Here is an 18,041-nt window from a genome sequence, read left to right as displayed (position 1 = left end):
GAGGTGAGTCCGACTATATCTAGCCGGAACCTCTCGACCTCGCGCACTAGCTCAGGCTCCTTCCCCTTCAGAGAGGTGACATTCCACGTCCCAAGAGCCAGTTTCTGTAGCCGAGGATCAGACCGCCAAGGTCCCGCCCGCCACCACCCAACTCACACTGCACCCAACCTCCTTGGCCCCTCCCATAGGTGGTGAGCCCATGGGGAATAAATAAATAAGTCAGAGGATAAAATAATAAGAGTTAGAAAAATGAAAATCACATAAAGAATTAAAATGTGTTTGAGTGTCTCTGTGACAAAGTGGACAAATGGACTCAGTTTACAAATTAGAATTTGTGTGAAAATATTGATGAAGACATTGGCGATAAAAAATATGAATACAGACAAAGCCATCGCCTTTATTTTATATAGCGCCTTTCAATCCAAAGTCACTTTACATGTCCAGCTCTCTCCTTGTATTCTTACTCTGAGCACAGACAGGTGATGTGACTCACTCAGGGTCACACAGCATGTGACAGGCAGGAACTGAACCCGCGTTACTGGGATGTCAAGTGCGGTACCTCAGCCACTGGGCCAGTGAACTGGGAATCAGGATTGGCCAGAATGACAGAGGAGGCGGGACATGAGCTGTCAGTCAGCCTGAGGAGGTGTGAAGAGAAGGCGGCCATCGCAGTGAATTTGATTTATCAGGCCTTTGATCAAATGGGACACTTTGGTGTCTTTAGATGACCTAAAAATGTCGACTGACTGAAGTGTTTGATTATTGTGTTGTTAAACATTTGGTCAAAGTGTGAAGGCTAAGGAGGGCTGAAGTGACACACACACACTCAAACGTGTGACATGAACAGGACAGTGGCACAGTGGTTAGACACACATCAGGGACCAGGGTGCAAATCTGAACACACGGCTGAGCTCTTGGTTTGGATTCTTTGTGTGTTGGCTGACTTCACATTTTTAATTCAAGTACTCAAAGACATGTTGACAATCAACTTCTAAAGTAAAATGTGTACAAATGACAGTGACATACAAGTGACAAGGGCCACAAATCAAATGTCATTGGACAAACTCTGAAGTGCCAGAGAACTTCAACAAGGAGGACACACTGAGCTGAGTCTGTGTGCTCAACTCACAACTGAAATCTTCGTAATGGGTGATGAGAAGATGAACCAAAGACGAGGTCAGGACTCGGGGGGGCATCAAACTTTTCAAAAGATCCAAGGACGAGGTGAGCTGTTCAGTGGTCTTGTACCCCATGTTTGTCCCACTCTGTAATTGTGATGATTTGCACTGATTTTTTTATTATGTTAATATGCAAATGTATTTCTGTTTTTCTTGTTCTTAAGTGTCATTTGGGTTATTTCTGTTATGACTTCTTCTGATTTCTTTACTCTTTGAGGTAGTTGATGATATTTTCTGTTTTTTTGTGACGCCATCTTCACTTCTTGTGTGTCACTATTCTGTGTGTCTGTTGTAAAGGAGTTGCTACAAAGTGACAATCAGGGTCACACTAAGCGTTTTGTCAAAGATCAAGGAGTACAAAGTTCAGTCCATTAGACTTCTGTGTTATCTGAGTTTGTGGATGTGACATAAAGAATAAGCAGACGCGTGTTTAAAAGTCAGACGTCACAACTGGTGCTTTGTGTTTCGACTGTGAGTTTGGATTTCACTTTCATTTCTGACACTCGGCTTTTTGATCTTCCAGTTCTGATCTCCTCTTCTGGCTCTCGATTCCCATCTTTCTCTCAGTTCCTTTTCTTTCTACTGTTTTTATTGACGGCCTGATTTAAACTCGGATCATTTAAATGAGTGAATCAGTGAGAGAAGACGGGTTTATAAAGATAAGAAGCCCCTAAAGAGAGAGATTAAAGATTTAAAGACCCCGATGACACAAGTCACAGCTACTTTGTGACAAACTCTAACTGAACTTTTTACTTCAAGTGCTCACATAAATCAAGGTGCTGGTGGTCTGCCAGTAGCTGGTGGGAGTCACGTAAAGGACCAGTCAGTCACCATGTGATTTGTTTGGCTGGAGACCCTAAAGATGGAGGGGATGTTTGAATTAACAAAGGACGTGTTTGGTTGTCAGCCAAATCCTGATTCTAAAAGTCAGCTCATGTTGGTCATTTGATGTCACTGCTTGATGAGAAGCCACCTGAATGGACATTCACAATGACAAGACAAGTCAGCAGTGCTGTCCATCTATTGAGCATTTGGTTTGTGAATTTAGAAACATTTTAAATATGGCTGTCAGATTAGAGGTGGCAGTCAGTCGATTACTAGAATTCAGACAAGACATTCAGTCAGTTAGTAAATATAAAGTGACATGTGACATGTGAGCCCATGAAGTGGTCAGACTGATGACCTTCTCCTGTCACTGCTGACCACACAAAGCTGGCACACCACATGGTGTCAGGGCTGCCAGTCCTGATGGTGTCGACTCTCAGGTGTGACTCCATCACAAATCTGCTGCTAATGTCCTGCTGTCGTATGGACAGGCCAGTCAGCTACGTGACGATCATCGGGGGGTTTACTTCTGAACTGCTTTACACCCTAAAGACCTTAAGGAGTCAGTGAAGAGGGTGGGATTTGACCTGCGGCCTGGAGATGTGGGGTAGCAGTGCTCACATCTGTGCTGCCCCCCGTGAAGGATCACTTTGACTAAAACGAGTTCCAGAGGTGAACTCCATATTTCTACAGTATGAGTGCGGACAGCCGGAGTTCAGAGGTTAGGATTGTTAATGAAAACTGCGACTAAAGTGGCGAAAAAGTGTTATGTTAAATGAAATAAAAGTGAAAGTAAAAGAGTGAGAAATAAAAACTAAACTGAAACTAAAATTGCATACAGAAAACGAACTGAAATGAAATACAAATCTGTTTTTTTCATTTCTTTGAATAACCAGACCAGAGTTCACCAATCAATTAGTGGACAGATTTTGTTGTTTTCCATTCCTGTAGCTCACTCTCTCCGTTGTTTTCTGTGTGTTTTACAAATCTGTTTCTTTACTTGTGCTAATTGTATATTTATGATCATCAATACTCACCTGAGAGTCTGTCCCTGCGCTCAGTAGAGGGCGCTATACACACACACACTCTATGCTATTGTATTGTACTCAGCTCAGCTCTGGGCGACACTCCAAGGCTGGACCTTCACCTCCACTCACCGGCGGGCAGGCGGGCGGCGAGCACTTGGACTGACGGACTTTACAGCACAGAAGGGTCTCTGAAGTGTTTGAGGGTCAGTGCTGTCTCTTCATGGCGCCTCTTCATGCTCAGCGGGACTCCTTCATCACCGACTGCTCACCACAAAGATTCTGCTACAGGCTGTTTATTATCCGCCAACTCTACGCTCTTTATAATCAGCATTTTAATTTATAAAGACATCACTTTACACTTTCATGACATACTGGGCACAGGATATAAATTACTTTAAAAAAAGTATTAATATGACCGCAGCACACGTGAAATAACTGAGCACTCACGTATGATTACTTGACATTCTACAGCACACGTGATGCCAGCGACAGACGACGACTCTTCTGTGGAGGGCACTGGCACAATGGCAGCTCCTCAGACTGGCACTTCTATTATTAGATGAGCCATACAGTAGTGTGTTTTATAATGACTTTATTAAAAAAAGATTTATTTTTTAGAAAATTGTTAACAAAGTACAGTAATTATGGAACTTGTGTTTCCAATAAAAAGATTACATTTTGAACCTTTTTTTCTATTCAAAGATGTTTCAGTGTTTAGGTGTGAGAGGCTGCAGCCCCACTTGTACTTAAAATGTTTTATCAACCATAAATAACGAGACCACCTTGAGTTAGTAGCGAGTTCTTTCTTTTCCTTATTTTTGAAAGTATTTACTTTGTTGTCCTAATTAGTCAGAATGATGTAAGTGGGGCGTCACTGTGATTTGATTGGCTTTACACGGCTGGGGGGCTCCACATTCCTGACTACACCCGCGGTGCACGTGAAGGACGCAGCTGCTGCCGTTGGACGCCAATATGAGGCTGCTGGTGATTTGTGATTGACGAGTGAGGAGGGGAAATAAAACAAACTCAGCAATCGGGGAGAGACGACCAGCCGGAGGAAGTTGGTTTGTTGTCCCTTTAGTTCTTAGAGGAGTTCATTAGTGCTAACCGTGTTATTCTTATTAATGGGGGACTCCCAGAATGCATTACAAGATGGCCGCATGTTAATTTAGTGTTGCAGACAGCTGGTTCATTTACAGACCCTGTGAAAGCAGACTGAGGGGGGATTTTCAGTTCAGGAGGGGAACTGATTTGGGAGAAGCGGCTCAGGTTTAGTGGACGGAGCGCTCAGGTTAGACGGCTGTGGTTTGTCTCGCCATTGGGAGCCACTTTAGTAAGCTGATGGCTGCTGGGCTCTTAGAGAATTATTGATTTATTTATCTATTTATTTGTTTCATGTTTTTTTTTTTTTCAAAATTATCGATTTGAACGAGTGCAACAGGTGAATATTTATTCTTTGCTTTGGTGTTTTGCTATCATTTTTTTCTCGTGATGAACATTTTCTTTATTTTTGAATTAATGCATCTGTTGCTACATTTGTCTTAATTAGTAATTGTGCCATCTCTGACCAGTGTCTGACCCCGTCACCTGCCTGATGACGTCTACTGGGGGGCTAAGGAGTGTGTTGCTCCCTTATCTCCTGCCACGGCACACACCACAGTTTATTTATCAATGAAGACCCCACACAAGTTGTGTCCCCGTCACTTGTCACTGTTCTGTGGACACTGAGGTGTGTTTGATCTTTCACATTCTCCATGATGAAGGGGAGTCTCATTATTACCTGAGAGCTTCTTTAGACAAAACTGAACATTCTACAGATTTGTAACTGACTTATTGTGATTAAAGTTATTCAATCCTGCAGCTATTAATGAAAATTGTTTTAAAAATAACACACTCCAAAAATTACAAAACAGGCTTTCCGTGCACAGACATACTAACAATAACATGAAAGTGACTTTTCTAAAACTTTCTAATCAGTTGTACTTTTCTCATTTCTCAACAAAGAGGGTCTAAATAGTGAATTTCTGTGCTGAAAGATTCATTCAAACAAACCAAGTATAAATTATTATTTGATTTCTGTTGTTATTTAGCTGCTGTTTTGCCTTTTAGGTGGCACTGTGACACACAGCAGTGTATGTTCTGACATGGACCCTCGTCTATTTGTAGGCCTGACACCCCCTGCTGGACACACTAATGTCACCCTCTGAGTCCACAGACAGTCAAACTAAACTCATGAAGGTTTTTTACTCACTCGACTCGTCTGCAGCAGATGAGCCCCGGTGCCAGTCTCCTGATGCACTCTGAGGTGAAGTTTGTGTCTGACAGGTTGAGCTCCTCAAGTTCGCCACAGCAGCTGATGACAGAGCCCAGCACAGCACAGTCCAGAGGAGATAAAGTCATCTTATTAAAGTCCATCTTTAACTCCTTCCCAATGGCGTCTCTGATTAACTTCTTATTTTGAGTCTCATAGAGCCACTGACACACTCGCAGAGCTTCACTTTTATCTTCACCTCTCAGTGCTTCTTCAGCTTTCTTCTTCACCCACTCCAGTATCTGCTTTGCTGTCTTCATCTTAAACTCCCCCATGACTCCCCCCAGTGTTTTAAACACAGAATATCTGGCCAGTCCTGTCAGGAATCGAGTGAGAATCTCATACCGGCCATCTTTACATGAGTCCAACTTCTCAAGCAGCTCCTCGATGCCCCCTGATGGATCGAGGTAGAAGGAGCAGGCGGCCATGAACTCCTGCAGGGTGAGGTGGTAGAATGTGTACGTCGTGTGCTCCAGAGTGCTTTCCCTCTGAAGGATTTCTTTGAGGAACCCTGAGAGGAATGGAGAGGACAGGATGGGCTGGAGACCAAATGTGGACATCTCAAACTTGTAATAAAACACAAGAGTCCTGTTCACCACCCCATAATAAGCCATCTTTCCTAGTTTGACCAGAATCTCTCGCTGGTCTTTTGCTTCTCGTCTGTGATTGGTGAGGATGTTGTGAAGAAACATCACAAAGAGCTCAGTAACAGTTCTGGGGGCAGCTCCTCGCTCTTCTTCAGGTGTCATGAAGTGGCTCTTCAGCACAGAGCAGATAATCCAGCAGTACGAGGGGTTGAAGCACATGGTGTACAGGATTTCGTTCTCCTCGACGTATTGAAAAGCCTCAGAGCCCTGATCAGCATCACCAAAGAACTTCTTAAAGTAAATCAGCCTTTGTTCAGGGAAAAACCCCAGGATCTCTGCAAATCGATCAACTCTCTCCATGTCCAGCGTCTCCAGGGCTGTTGGTCTGGTGGTTATCAGGACTATGCAGCCCTTCAGTAATGTCCTTCTGACCAAACTAGTGACCAGGGAGTGAACAGGATAGTAGTTATCTATGTTTGAGCAGAGCCGCTGCTGTGTGAAGTCCAGTTTGTGTTTATACTCATCCAGCCCATCAAATATAAAGAGGAGAGATTCAGGTTTCTGCAGGATTTCTCTCAACTTTGGGTCATTGAGATATTTATAGTGCCTTACAATCAGCCTGGTCAGAGGCATCTGTGGCTCTGTCTCTGTGTCTAGTAGGTTGAGCTCCCTGAATTTAAACAGGAAAACAAATGCAAACCTCTGGTACTGAGTGCCTCTGGCCCAGTCAAACATTATCTTCTGGATCATGGTGGTCTTCCCAATTCCAGCCACGCCACTGACCACTACAATGTGAGGGTCTGTATCACTTCCAGGATTCCTCCTAAAAAGCTGCTCAGTCCAGATTCGCTCACATTTCTCTTTTGTCCGCTCCTCTATTAGCTCTGCATGTTGTCTCCCCATCTTCTCAAGTTCATGGAGCCTCTCACCGTAGGTCCTTTTGAACTGTTTAAAGACCATCAGCTCTGTGTATCGAGTCTCAAAGCCCACAGCTCTGGTGCATGGATCTCCAGGGGAAGTCGGATCCTCCAAAGATCTTGTAGATTTAGACACACCACCTCTGTGTGTCTCATGGAGACCTGAAAGTGATAAAGAGAACTTGTGAAAAAAGAAAAATAAAGAATGAACTTTCTGGAGTCTGATCAACACCTTGCAGTCAGGGTCACTGAACTTGAAGAAAAGGAGGCTAACCGGTGGTCAGGTAGGAGATTACAGATCTTGCCCAGGTGTCTTTTAGGGGATAGTGTGAACCAGAGAGGAGACTTCAAGCAGACAGGTAGAAACAGGTGAGTCATTGTTGGACATGCAGTACACACAAAAGTGTTCAAATTTTAAATATCAAAACCTGTAATCTCTCATTAATAGAAGTATTTAGCCACTTAATTCAGTACTTTGAAGAAGCCCCTTTGGCAACTTTTCAAACTGCTAGTCTTCTTGCTAAGTCTCTATAAGCTTTGCACACCTAGATTTGTTCAGTTTATCCCATTATTCCTGATAGATCCTCTCAGACTCTGTTAGGCTGGATGGTAAATGTCTGTAAACTGCCATCTTCAGGTCTCTCCACACATGTTCTATGGAGTGTAAGACTGGGCTTTGGTTGGCCCACTCAAGGACACTCAGAGACTTGTCCAGATGCCGCTTCAGTGTTGTTTTTGCTGTATTCTTCAGGTCACTGAGCAGTCACCCCAGTAATGTGCACTCTGGAGCAGGTTTTCTTCAAGGGCTTCTCTGGATTTGTCTGCATTCCTTATCTCATCAATTCTGGCCAGTCTCCCTGTCCCTGTACCCCCATAGCAAGATGCTGTCATCTCCAACCATCACTGTAGGATTGTATTAGACAGATAATGAGCAGTGCCTGGTCTTTGACAGACAAAGTGCTTGGACTTCTGACCCAAGATTTCTGTTTTTGTCTCCCCAGACCAGAGATTCTTTTTCCCTCCTGTTCTCATAGTTCTTGATATTGTCATATGCCTTTTACTTAATAGGGGCTTCCATCTAGCAAATCACCAAAAGATGCCTGTGTATCCAGCAGGGGACGCTAGCTCCCTTGTTGGAATGAGTTCTTTTGTAATTGTGGCGTGTTACATAACCTGAGTCTATATAGATATGATATTAAAAGGTGATACCCCTCCCTTAGTGAGTGATACGGCGATGTGAAATCACGTAGGAGAAATGACCTAGCTTACTTTAATGACAGTTTACACTCCATAACAGTCAAAGGAATAGCAAGACTTTCAGGAGTGGGGGCCCAATGTGTAGAGTCTGCGTCGCTGCGTTGGAAGGATTTTTCAGGATTGGATGACGTTATCTCCCATCCGTCCATTGGCTTCAGGGGTGTGCCGGGCAATGTTTCAAGGCCTTATACTCTCTCTTCATGTGCAGACCCCCACTTAGGTGAATCATGCCATTCCAAACAAGGAAAAGGGGATGCAGTTTCATGCTGACTTTGACACACAAAAATAGTCTAACAATGCCCATTGCACAGTTGTCCCTGTCTTGTCTTCTTTTGCTTGCCTAGCAGTTCTAAATGATGAGCCCCTGTGCCAGATCTGTGTCCACTGTTCATGTGAGTAGATTTATAAAATATTTTTGTTCAGAGGACAGTGACATATTAAACATATGTTACAGCCTGATTGATAGAGTGCTGCTGAGATGGATATCATTCTGGCAGGTTCTCCCACCTCAGCAGAGGACTTCTGAAGCTCTAAGAGTTACAATTGGGTTGTCGGTCACCTCCTTGACCGAGGCCATTCTTGTCCAGCTACTCAGTCTGGATGGATAGAAAAGTCTCCCTGAAGAGTCCTGGTGGTTTTAGACTTCTTCCATTTCACAATTCTTGAGGCCACTGTGCTCCTCAAAGCTTTAGAAATGGTTTTATCCCTTTGCTTCATTCCATGATTCAGCACAATTTGATTGTGGAGGTCTACAGAGAGCTCCTTGGACTTCATGGCTTGTTTTTTGTCCTGTGATGCAGTGTGAATTGTTGAATCTTCTATACACATGGACATGTGTGCCTTTCTGAAGGACATCCAATCAATTCAGGGGGACACAGGTGGACTCTAATCAAGTTCTTCAAACATCTCAAGTATAATTAAAGCAAACAAGAGGCACCTGAGCACAACTTGGAGTGTCACAGCAAATGGTCTAAAGACTTCTAGGAATGAAAGATCTCAGTTTTTGATTTTGAATGTTTTTTTGTAAACCTTTTTGAAAACACAAAGTCACTTTGTCGTTATGAGTTATTGAATGTACAATGAAGGGCAGAAACGTCCAATTTCTCCATTTCAAATTAAACCTAAAACACAGTAAAGTGTGTAGAAGGTGAAGGGGTCAGAATACTTCTGAATCCACTGCATTTATAATATTATAGCAGTAAGAGAAACCTTGTTAAAGGTAGCCAGCTTTTTACTTCCGGTTGAGAGTACGCTGTGCGCATTAGGCTGCCGCTTCTCACCGGTGTCGTTGTATTTGTTTTGTCCCGTCGACTTTTCCACCTTTATCTTCTGATCTGATTGCTCTTTTCGAATTTTACTTACGAATGCCACTGGCGATTGCCTAGATTACACCTGCTTCAGTCCTGCGTGAGCCCCTCTTCCTTCTCTCCTGTTACTGCCTTCGCAGTGAGTATGAATCTACTTTTGCTTCATTTGCAGTCGCCAGTCTGAACTGCGAATGTGCAGCCTGCCTGCTGTGCTTTTCCTTTTCTGGCTGGTTATGCAGTGAGATTTGGGTTGGCTAACATGTGGAGCTGGAGTTAGTATGATGTTGTGAGGCATTCTTTTCGCTCTTGGCAGTGTCCACCGCTGTCTTGATATTCTTAGCCTGTTCTGTCTCTGGTTTGGAGTTGTGCTGTGTGTTGTCATTTCTACTTTTTTGGCAATGCAGCTCATATATTCTCCATATGAACTTAAAAATCTTGACTGTCAACCACGATTGGTCTCTCTGACTAATAATTTTTGCCAGTCGCTTGGAATTACTCAGTGTCCTCGCTATATTCACTGGTCTAAAAGAGGCCCCTCGCAGATCTATGGCTCGGACGCGTCGATTCCAATATATTGAAATCTCACCGTGTTGACTGGCGTAATGCTAGGGCTGTACGATGAATAAACATGGGCCACCTTCATCATCTTCAGGAAGTGTCTGCACCCTACTCTCCCAGCTGTTCCAACTTTAGGTTCGCCCTTTTGAACACTTGCTCCATCACTAACAAAACCTCCCTGATTAACGACCTCATCTCCCAGAAGCAAGTGGACATGTTTCTTCTTACAGAAACTTACAGATACACTCTATGAGCCTTTTCAGTCCGGCTTTTGTACAAAGCACAACACTGAGACAGCTCTTCTCCGTGTAGTCAAAGATCTTCTCCGGTCTGCAGACTATGGTTCACTTCATATTCTCCTCCTTCTCGACTTAAGTGCAGCATTTGACACTGTTAATCACAAAATCCTCCTGTTATGTCTCTCTGCTGTAGGCATCTCTGGCTTAGCTCTTCAATGGCTCACATCATATCTCTCTAATAGGTAACAGTTTGTCACACTTGGCCCATATAAATCCTCCACCTCACCTGTGTCACATGTCGTCCCTTAGGGTTCAGTCCTTGGACCGTTACTTTTTCTACTTTATATCATTCCTTTGGGTCAGATTATTCGCAGACATGGCCTTAACTTCCACTGCTATGCAGACGATATACACTTATAACTTAGTAGAGACTTGGCTCCCAGCACACTCACTGACTGCATCACTAATCTTAAGCTATGGATGAAAAATAACTAACTTTCTCAAACGTAACGCCAATAAAACTGAGGTGTTACTGGTAGGTCCAAAATCCCAACTCTCTAAGGCATCCAATTTCTTTATTTCTGTTGATGGTCCACTTGTCAAACCTGCTCCTGTTGTCAGAAATCTCGGTGTTTTGTTTGATTCATCACTTAACTTTGAGCTACACATTAGGTCTCTTTCCAAAATGTCATTCTATCATCTCTGTCACGTTGCCCGCCTCCGTCCATTTCTGTTGTTTAGTGATGCTCAAACTCTGGTTCATTATTTCATAATGTCTTGTATTGATTACAGTATATGGCTGTACTCCACAGCCAGAGTCCTCACCCACACAAAGTATTTTGCTCACATCTCCCCAGTTCTCTCCCAGCTTCACTGGTTACCAGTTCCATCAAGGATTAAATTCAAGATTCTGCTTCTCACCTTCAAAGCCCTACATAACCTTGCCCCCTTCTACCTCACTCAGTTACTAGCTCCTTACACTCCTTGTTGCTCTCTCAGGACCTCGAGCAGTCATCTCCTTACTGTCCCACGCACCAGACGCTCCACCCTGGCAGGCAGGTCCTTCAGTGCTATTGCCCCTGTGGTCCCCGGCTTGGAGGACCAGAGGAGGGCGAGTGCCTCCTCCAGACCAAGTGGGGGCGTCCGTCCTGGTTATGCAGGGGGCCTCGGATACAGGGCTTTGAAGCCCAGCCCTGTAGGGACCCGTGACCACCGCCAGGCGGCGCCCCAGGGCCTAATTATTCCGGGAACCCGGCACTTCCGCCACACCAGGAAGTGCCAGGGGGAAGACGACCGGGGAGACACGGACGGCTTCCGGGTGCGCAGCCGGCACTTCCGCCACACAGGGGGTGGCCACCGTAAGTGCCGGAAGCAGCTGGAGCCCATCCGGCTCCCCATAAAAGGCCGCCTCCCTCCAGTCAGCGGTGGACGTCGGGAGGCAGTGTTGGCGAAGCTTGAGAGAGGACAGGAGGCGGCCAGGAAGTTACAAGAGACTGTGGGCCTGGACATTGGGGAAATCGGTGCGAGAAGGCACTGGGGGTGCACGTGAGCCATTTGTATATAATATTCGTGTAAATAAAAGTGTGTTGGGTCCAAAAATGTTGTCCATCTGTCTGTGAAATTTCTGTGAACGGCCTGGCGCAGCAGCGGAACCCACACACTGGCCGCAGGAGCGGCCCGTGCACGGCCCCGCGGAGCGTTTTACCCCGGAAACCGCCGCCGGACCGCAGAGAGGCCATCCCCGTGTGCGGAGGAGGAACGGACCTCGCTGGAGCGCAGCGGGCTCCGAGAGCGCTGTCGAGATGGACAGCCAGGCCGGCGTTGCTTCACTGAAGGCCACACCGAGGCAGGGGCCTCGGCACGACGGGATTCGGGAGGTGAGTACCCTGCCCTGCGTTAATCGGCCATTCGGGGTTGGACGTACCTTGTTCTTCACAGGGAGGGACGAACCGGATCCGCGTCCGTGGCAAGAGCACGCCGGGCCACGGGCTGTCGGCAGCGTGGCGATGGCCGCTGAGGAGGCTGCGAAATCGAAGCCCCTGCGGCGCGACGAAGAGGCACGTCTCCGCAGCCAGAGCAGGGGAGACAAGATGGCCGCGGGCCGGAGGTCCCGCCCGCTGACAGGCACGGGATTGGTTGGTGTGTCTGGTGTGCCCGCCGAGGATTGGATGGAGGTGGGACCTAGGAACGCCAGTCTCGTGCCAAAACGAGACCCGATTGGGCCAGAGGGGGTGGCCCACAGGAGGCAGGCGTCGAGTGGAGCTGATAGACAGGTAAGCCCACTGACGTCTGTCTCTTTGTTTCCACCAGCGGCTCGGGCGTGAGTCGGGGAATCCCTCGCCCGCCGGTCGCCGCTGCAGATTTGCTGTGGTTCTCACCGCTCAGTGTGAGCGGCTGATGGGGAAGGCGGTCGCGTCGGGAGAGACGCCGCGTGAGACGGAGGATCGGCGCGGCACTGGAACCGGAGGCCGGCAGAACACAGCGGGAGTGGTGAGTGTTGCTGTTCCGTAAAGCAAGTGGGGGGTTCGCCGAACATGGCCGTGACCGTTTACGGGACGACTGGCTCCAAGTAGGCAACTTCCCAACAGCGGACGCGGCGGTGCAGACGGCTAGCAAGGCTGGGAGATCGAACACGCAGGAGCTGGTAGGATCGGCGCTGCTGAGTGGCCTGGGTCCTAGCGCCCTGCGCTTCAAGCCCGCAGCTGTCTCCTGTCGCTCTGCCTGGACGCAGACAGGGCTGGATTTGAGCTTTTGCTGTGCTCAGACTCAGACCATCGGGGCGTCCAAGAGAAGAAGGAGGAACTGAAGGGTGAGTGCCGGTTCCTCCGATAGGAGAGGACGCGGCGCTGGGTGCACGAGTCCGGAGAAGGGCCGTCCTCTGTGCGGGCAGAGGAGATCCCCTGGGCTGCTGGGCGAGCTGCCTGCGAGAGCGGTGCCGCAGACAACGAGCGGACGGGCATGGAACCTGCGACGGAGGACTTCAGCAGGCAAGTCAGAGGCTGTCGGAAGGGGGCAGGAGCACTGCGGGTACGGAGACCGGCAGGGCACTCGGGGTGAGTGTCCTGGCAGTGCTTCTGGCCCTCTTTTTCCTTTTTCCACAGGCCCGAAGCCCCGACGAGCGCTGGGGACGACGCGTCAGGGACCTGCCCTCCTGAAACGGGCCGCTCCGCGGGAGAGCTCCACGCCGGGAGGCCAATAGTGTCCCAACTGCGGGGAACAGTGGGGGCGAGAGCGGCGCAGATGATGGGGGCTCGTTTGCGCTGGAGGGGGGGCCGAAGACGGATGTCCCAGGGTGCCGTGTTGGACCCTGGGGACATAGTAGGACCCTCACCGGGGACGTGCTGCCCTTTCGGGTTGTGCCGTTCAGACCCACGTGTCCTCGCTAGCAGTGGGGCACTGTGGTCCCTGGCCGGGGCTGGACCCTGGCCGGGATGCCCAGGAGGACGTGAGGAGGGCTTGTGCCTCCTCCAGACCGCGAGGGGCGTCCGTCCTGGTTCTGTTGGGAGCCACGGGTCGAGGGCATGGAAGCCCTACCCTGTAGGGGCCCGTGGTCACCGCCAGGCGGCACCCCGATGCCGGTTTATCCCGTACGGTGCTCGGCTGGGGCTGGAGCCCGGGCAGGACGCTTTGGAGGACCAGAGGAGGGCGAGTGCCTCCTCCAGACCGAGTGGGGGCGTCCGTCCTGGTTATGCAGGGGGCCTCGGGTACAGGGCTTGGAAGCCCAGCCCTGTAGGGACCCGTGGCCACCGCCAGGCGGCGCCCCAGGGCCTAATTATTCCAGAACCCGCACTTCCGCCACACCAGGAAGTGCCAGGGGAAGACGACCGGGAGACACGGACGGCTTCCGGTGCCGGCACTTCCGCCACACAGGGTGTGGCCACCGTTAAGTGCCGGAAGCAGCTGGAGCCCATCCGCCCCCATAGGGCCGCCTCCAGTCAGCGGTGGACGCCGGGAGGCAGTGTTGTGGCTTGAGAGAGGACAGGAGGCGGCCAGGAAGGCACAAGAGACTGTGGGCCTGGACATTGGGGAAATCGGTGCGAGAAGACACTGGGGGTGCACGTGAGCCATTTGTATATAATATTTGTGTAAATAAAAGTGTGTTGGGTCCAAAAATGTTGTCCGTCTGTCTGTGCCGGGGCCAGCGTTCGCACCCCTCAACTCTGGAACTCTCTTCCTCAGTCTCTCCTTGTTTGCTCCTCTTTCTGCAGTTTTAAATCTTAACTGAAAACTTTCCTCTTCTACAAACTTTTGTCATCTGTGTAATTTTTTTTTACTCTGTATGTAAAGTGATCATGGGTTTGTAAAAGGAGCTCAATAAATGTAACTTAATAAAAAAAAAAATAATAATAATAATAATATTATTGTCTTGTTAAATAACAGAGACTGGCAGGAGGAGAACATCGACGGGTACACATTACTGTGGAAAGATGAGCAAAAGTGAAAGGTGTGGGAGTCGCCATGTGTATAAAATATGATTTGAATGTGAGGCGTCTTCAATTAGATGGTGAGCCACAGCTTAGTGACAATGTTTGGTACGATGAGACAACATTAGGGGTCAAGGCCTCATATTTGGAGTGTGTTACAGACCACCTAATGACATCAATAACTTCAATTGACATCCTTTTATAATATTAAAAAGATAAGCTTAAAGGGGGATTTTAAAGTCATGGGGGACTTTTAATTACCCAAACATTAGCTGGGTTAACATTACAAGTAGCAGAGGACAAGAACAGGAGTGTTTAGACGTAATGAGTGAATGTTTAGAACTCCGTATGTTAAATCACTAACTCAGGAGGGAAGCCTGCCTGGATTTGGTATTTGCTAATAATCAGGATACAATTGAAGGGATGGATGTGATTGAACCACTGGGGTCAAGTGACCACGATGTAATACAATTCACAATGTCTTGGTAGAGGACATAGCAGGGAAGCTTAAAGGGACTTAATAATAATTAAGAGAAAATAAAAGATGAGACAAAGAGAGTCTTTCAGTATTTTAGTAGTAAAAGAACAGCCAAGAAGGAGGTGATGAGTATCAGGAATAGTTAACAGGAATCTGCTCTGGTCCTTCATGTCCAGTGTCACTGTGTGGTCAGACTAGTCCAGTTTGTTGTTTATATGGACAACTGGTACTTGTAGCTCTGTACTACTTCCACGTTCTCCACCTGGATGATGACTGATCTCAAAAGTTCCTTGGCATGCCAGAAGTCCACCACCAACTCATCTGTCTTGCTGATGTTGATTTTCCTTACCATAACACAAGGTCCTCCATAAACCTTGTGTGCTCTGACTTGTTTACATTAATAACACAGCCTATGATGGAGGAGTCATGCAAGATTTTCTGTACGTGGTTAGTGCTGGTATTGTACTGGAAGTCCTTTGTGTTGAGAGTAAACAGGAAGGGAGACAGAGCAGTTCCCTGAGGTAATAATAATAATTCTTTGCATTTATATAGCGCTTTTCTCACTACTCAAAGCGCTCAAAGTTACTCCAGTATTACACACCTCCATTTCTGACTCACAGTCCCTCAGTCTGACAATCTGCTGTCTGTTAGTCAGGTAGTCCAAGACCCAAGAGATTGTGGGGGCATCAAGATTCAAATTCTTTAGCTTTTTCCCCCAGTCAATGAGGCAGAATGGTGTTAAAGGCAATGGGAAAACTCAAAGACCATGGTCCTGACCATCTTTGTGCAAGTGGGAGTAGAGTCTGTGGAACATGGAGATGAAAGCATCTTCAACACCTACTGTGCATGTGTCTGATAGGCAAACTTTAGAGGATCGAGATGTTCTGAAACCAGGGGTTGGAGGTATTTCAGGACCAGCCTCTCAGAGATCTTCATGATGGATGACATTAAAAGAAACTGGTCTGAGGTCCTTGGGATCACTGGATCAAAGCAGCACATGTGAGGGATAGCATGGGTTTAGATGAGGAGATCATGTCTCACTAGAAAAGTGAAATTGTATGAGGAAGCAATAAAAGCAGATGACTAGACACGTGTAAATGAAGTGTGAATAAAGGGCACAGTCTGTTGGTGGGTACAGAATTGATTTAAACACAAGAAGCAAAGAGATGTTAGGAGAGGAGCCTTATCAGAATGAGATCGCCATAACAGTGGAGTCCCTCAGGGGTCAGTGTAGGGCCTGCTGTTCTTTTTAATAAAAATAAAAGACCAGGATAAGAATATACAAATAAGCAACATCAGCATGATGATGATATCAAACTGGGTGGGAGTATTGGTAGACAATGCAGAACCAGTCATATTCTTACAGAGGGATCTGGACAGCATAGAGACTTGTACAGATCTGTGGCAGATGAGATTTAATGTAAATAAATGTAAAGTATTACATGTAGGGAGTACATTGATTTGAATACACAGTGGAGTTGGGGTAGGGGGGTCTAAAACTTAAACATGCCCCTTACAAAAAAGGCCTGGGAATTGTAGTAAAATGATCTTTATTACATTGAGACAGCGGACAGGAGCTATGAGTATGGCTAGCAGAATAATAGGTTATATAGCGCCTTCATGTGGAGTACAAGTCACTTTAGGTTATACTAACACTTTATAACACACTAGTGACGTCTCGCCTGGAGTGTTGTGTGCGCTTTTGGTCGTTGGTTTACAAAACGTATATTGCAGCAATAAAGAAAGTCCAGAGATGAGCAACAAGGCTGATTCAGGGTTGAGAGGTCTGCACCATGAGGACAGACTGAAGAAGTTGAATCATTTCAGCCTAAAATGAGGCAGATGACGATACCATAAATTAAGTTTTTAATGTTATGAAAATAATTTAAATGTCATACAAATATGAAATTTTTTTTACACAAAGAGAACAACAGATACATGGAAAATAGTGATCAGAAAGTGTGGTGAAGTTTAGGACTTTAAGACCCTTCAAAGCTGACAATGTTATTTTAAAAAAGATTAGGACAATAGGATTAGGTGAGCCTGTTGAGCTGAATGGCCTGATCTCGTCACAACTGTTCTGATGTTCTAACTGAGCAGCAGAGTCCTGGAGGAGCTGATGACTGGAGACACAAGACCTGTGGCTTACCTTTAATACCATCATCAATGAGAGCGGGCTTGAGACTGGCCTGAATGTCCATCAAGAGGTCTGGTCCTGGAAAGACAACAAGAGAGACAGAAGAGACAATTGCAGCAGTAAAGGGGCAAATTAATAAAAAGAAAAAGTGACTACAGTGAGGTATACATAAAAATATCTAAAACTAACAGACTGCTGCTAAAGTGGACTTCGTTTGGCACCAATGAAGAGTTAACATTTGAAAATAAACAGCAAACCACCCATGTGTGTCCATATTGGGAGGTCTGCATTTAACTGTCCAGGAAAGAACACCCAGGAAATGACACATAAGAGAGCAATAGGAACAGTAGACATATTGTGTGTTTATCATGCTGAGGAGAGCAGGAACTCTTTACTGAGACCTCAGGGGTACAATAAGCTTCATGTGGATCTGAAAGGTAAAACATCTGAAGAAAAAAACATGGATGAGCATGAGTGTGGGCATCTGGGGGCATCTAAAGCTGATGTTTAAACACACCGACCTGAGGGGAGTGCTAAGATCAGGGAAGTTGGAAAACAACAGAATTGGTGACTTCCTGTTAAAGAAAGAAAAAAATATCATTACTGATCATCCTGGTGGGCTGTAGCTGTAGGCTTGTAAAGTGTAGAAGGGGCGACATGCAAGTCAAATATGGGGTCATGACAGGTCACACATAGGTGACAGTAGCACACCAGTTACTAAATAGTATGGTGGAACCACAGCCCCTTTAAAGACTTCAAGACACATAAAATAAAAAAAATCAGAGAAGCTGAAGA

General features: G+C 46.6%; 1 protein-coding gene across 1 annotated transcript in view; it reads right to left on the bottom strand.

The window, feature by feature from the left end:
* Positions 1–18,041, bottom strand: part of LOC120534770 (NACHT, LRR and PYD domains-containing protein 3-like) — a 44,180-nt gene that overhangs the window by 13,648 nt on the left and 12,491 nt on the right. The window contains exons 4-5 of the mRNA XM_039762350.1: positions 17,259–17,324; positions 5,283–7,008 (exon numbers count right to left, since the gene is read on the bottom strand). Of these exons, the coding sequence (XP_039618284.1) occupies positions 5,283–7,008; positions 17,259–17,324 (1,792 nt within the window). The remainder of the gene's footprint in view (positions 1–5,282; positions 7,009–17,258; positions 17,325–18,041) is intronic.

The sequence above is a fragment of the Polypterus senegalus genome, chromosome 8 (genome assembly GCF_016835505.1).
Source record: "Polypterus senegalus isolate Bchr_013 chromosome 8, ASM1683550v1, whole genome shotgun sequence".
NCBI lineage: Eukaryota > Metazoa > Chordata > Cladistia > Polypteriformes > Polypteridae > Polypterus > Polypterus senegalus.
The sequence above is the reverse complement of the archived record's forward strand: the minus strand, read 5'-3'. Positions and strand labels throughout refer to the sequence as shown.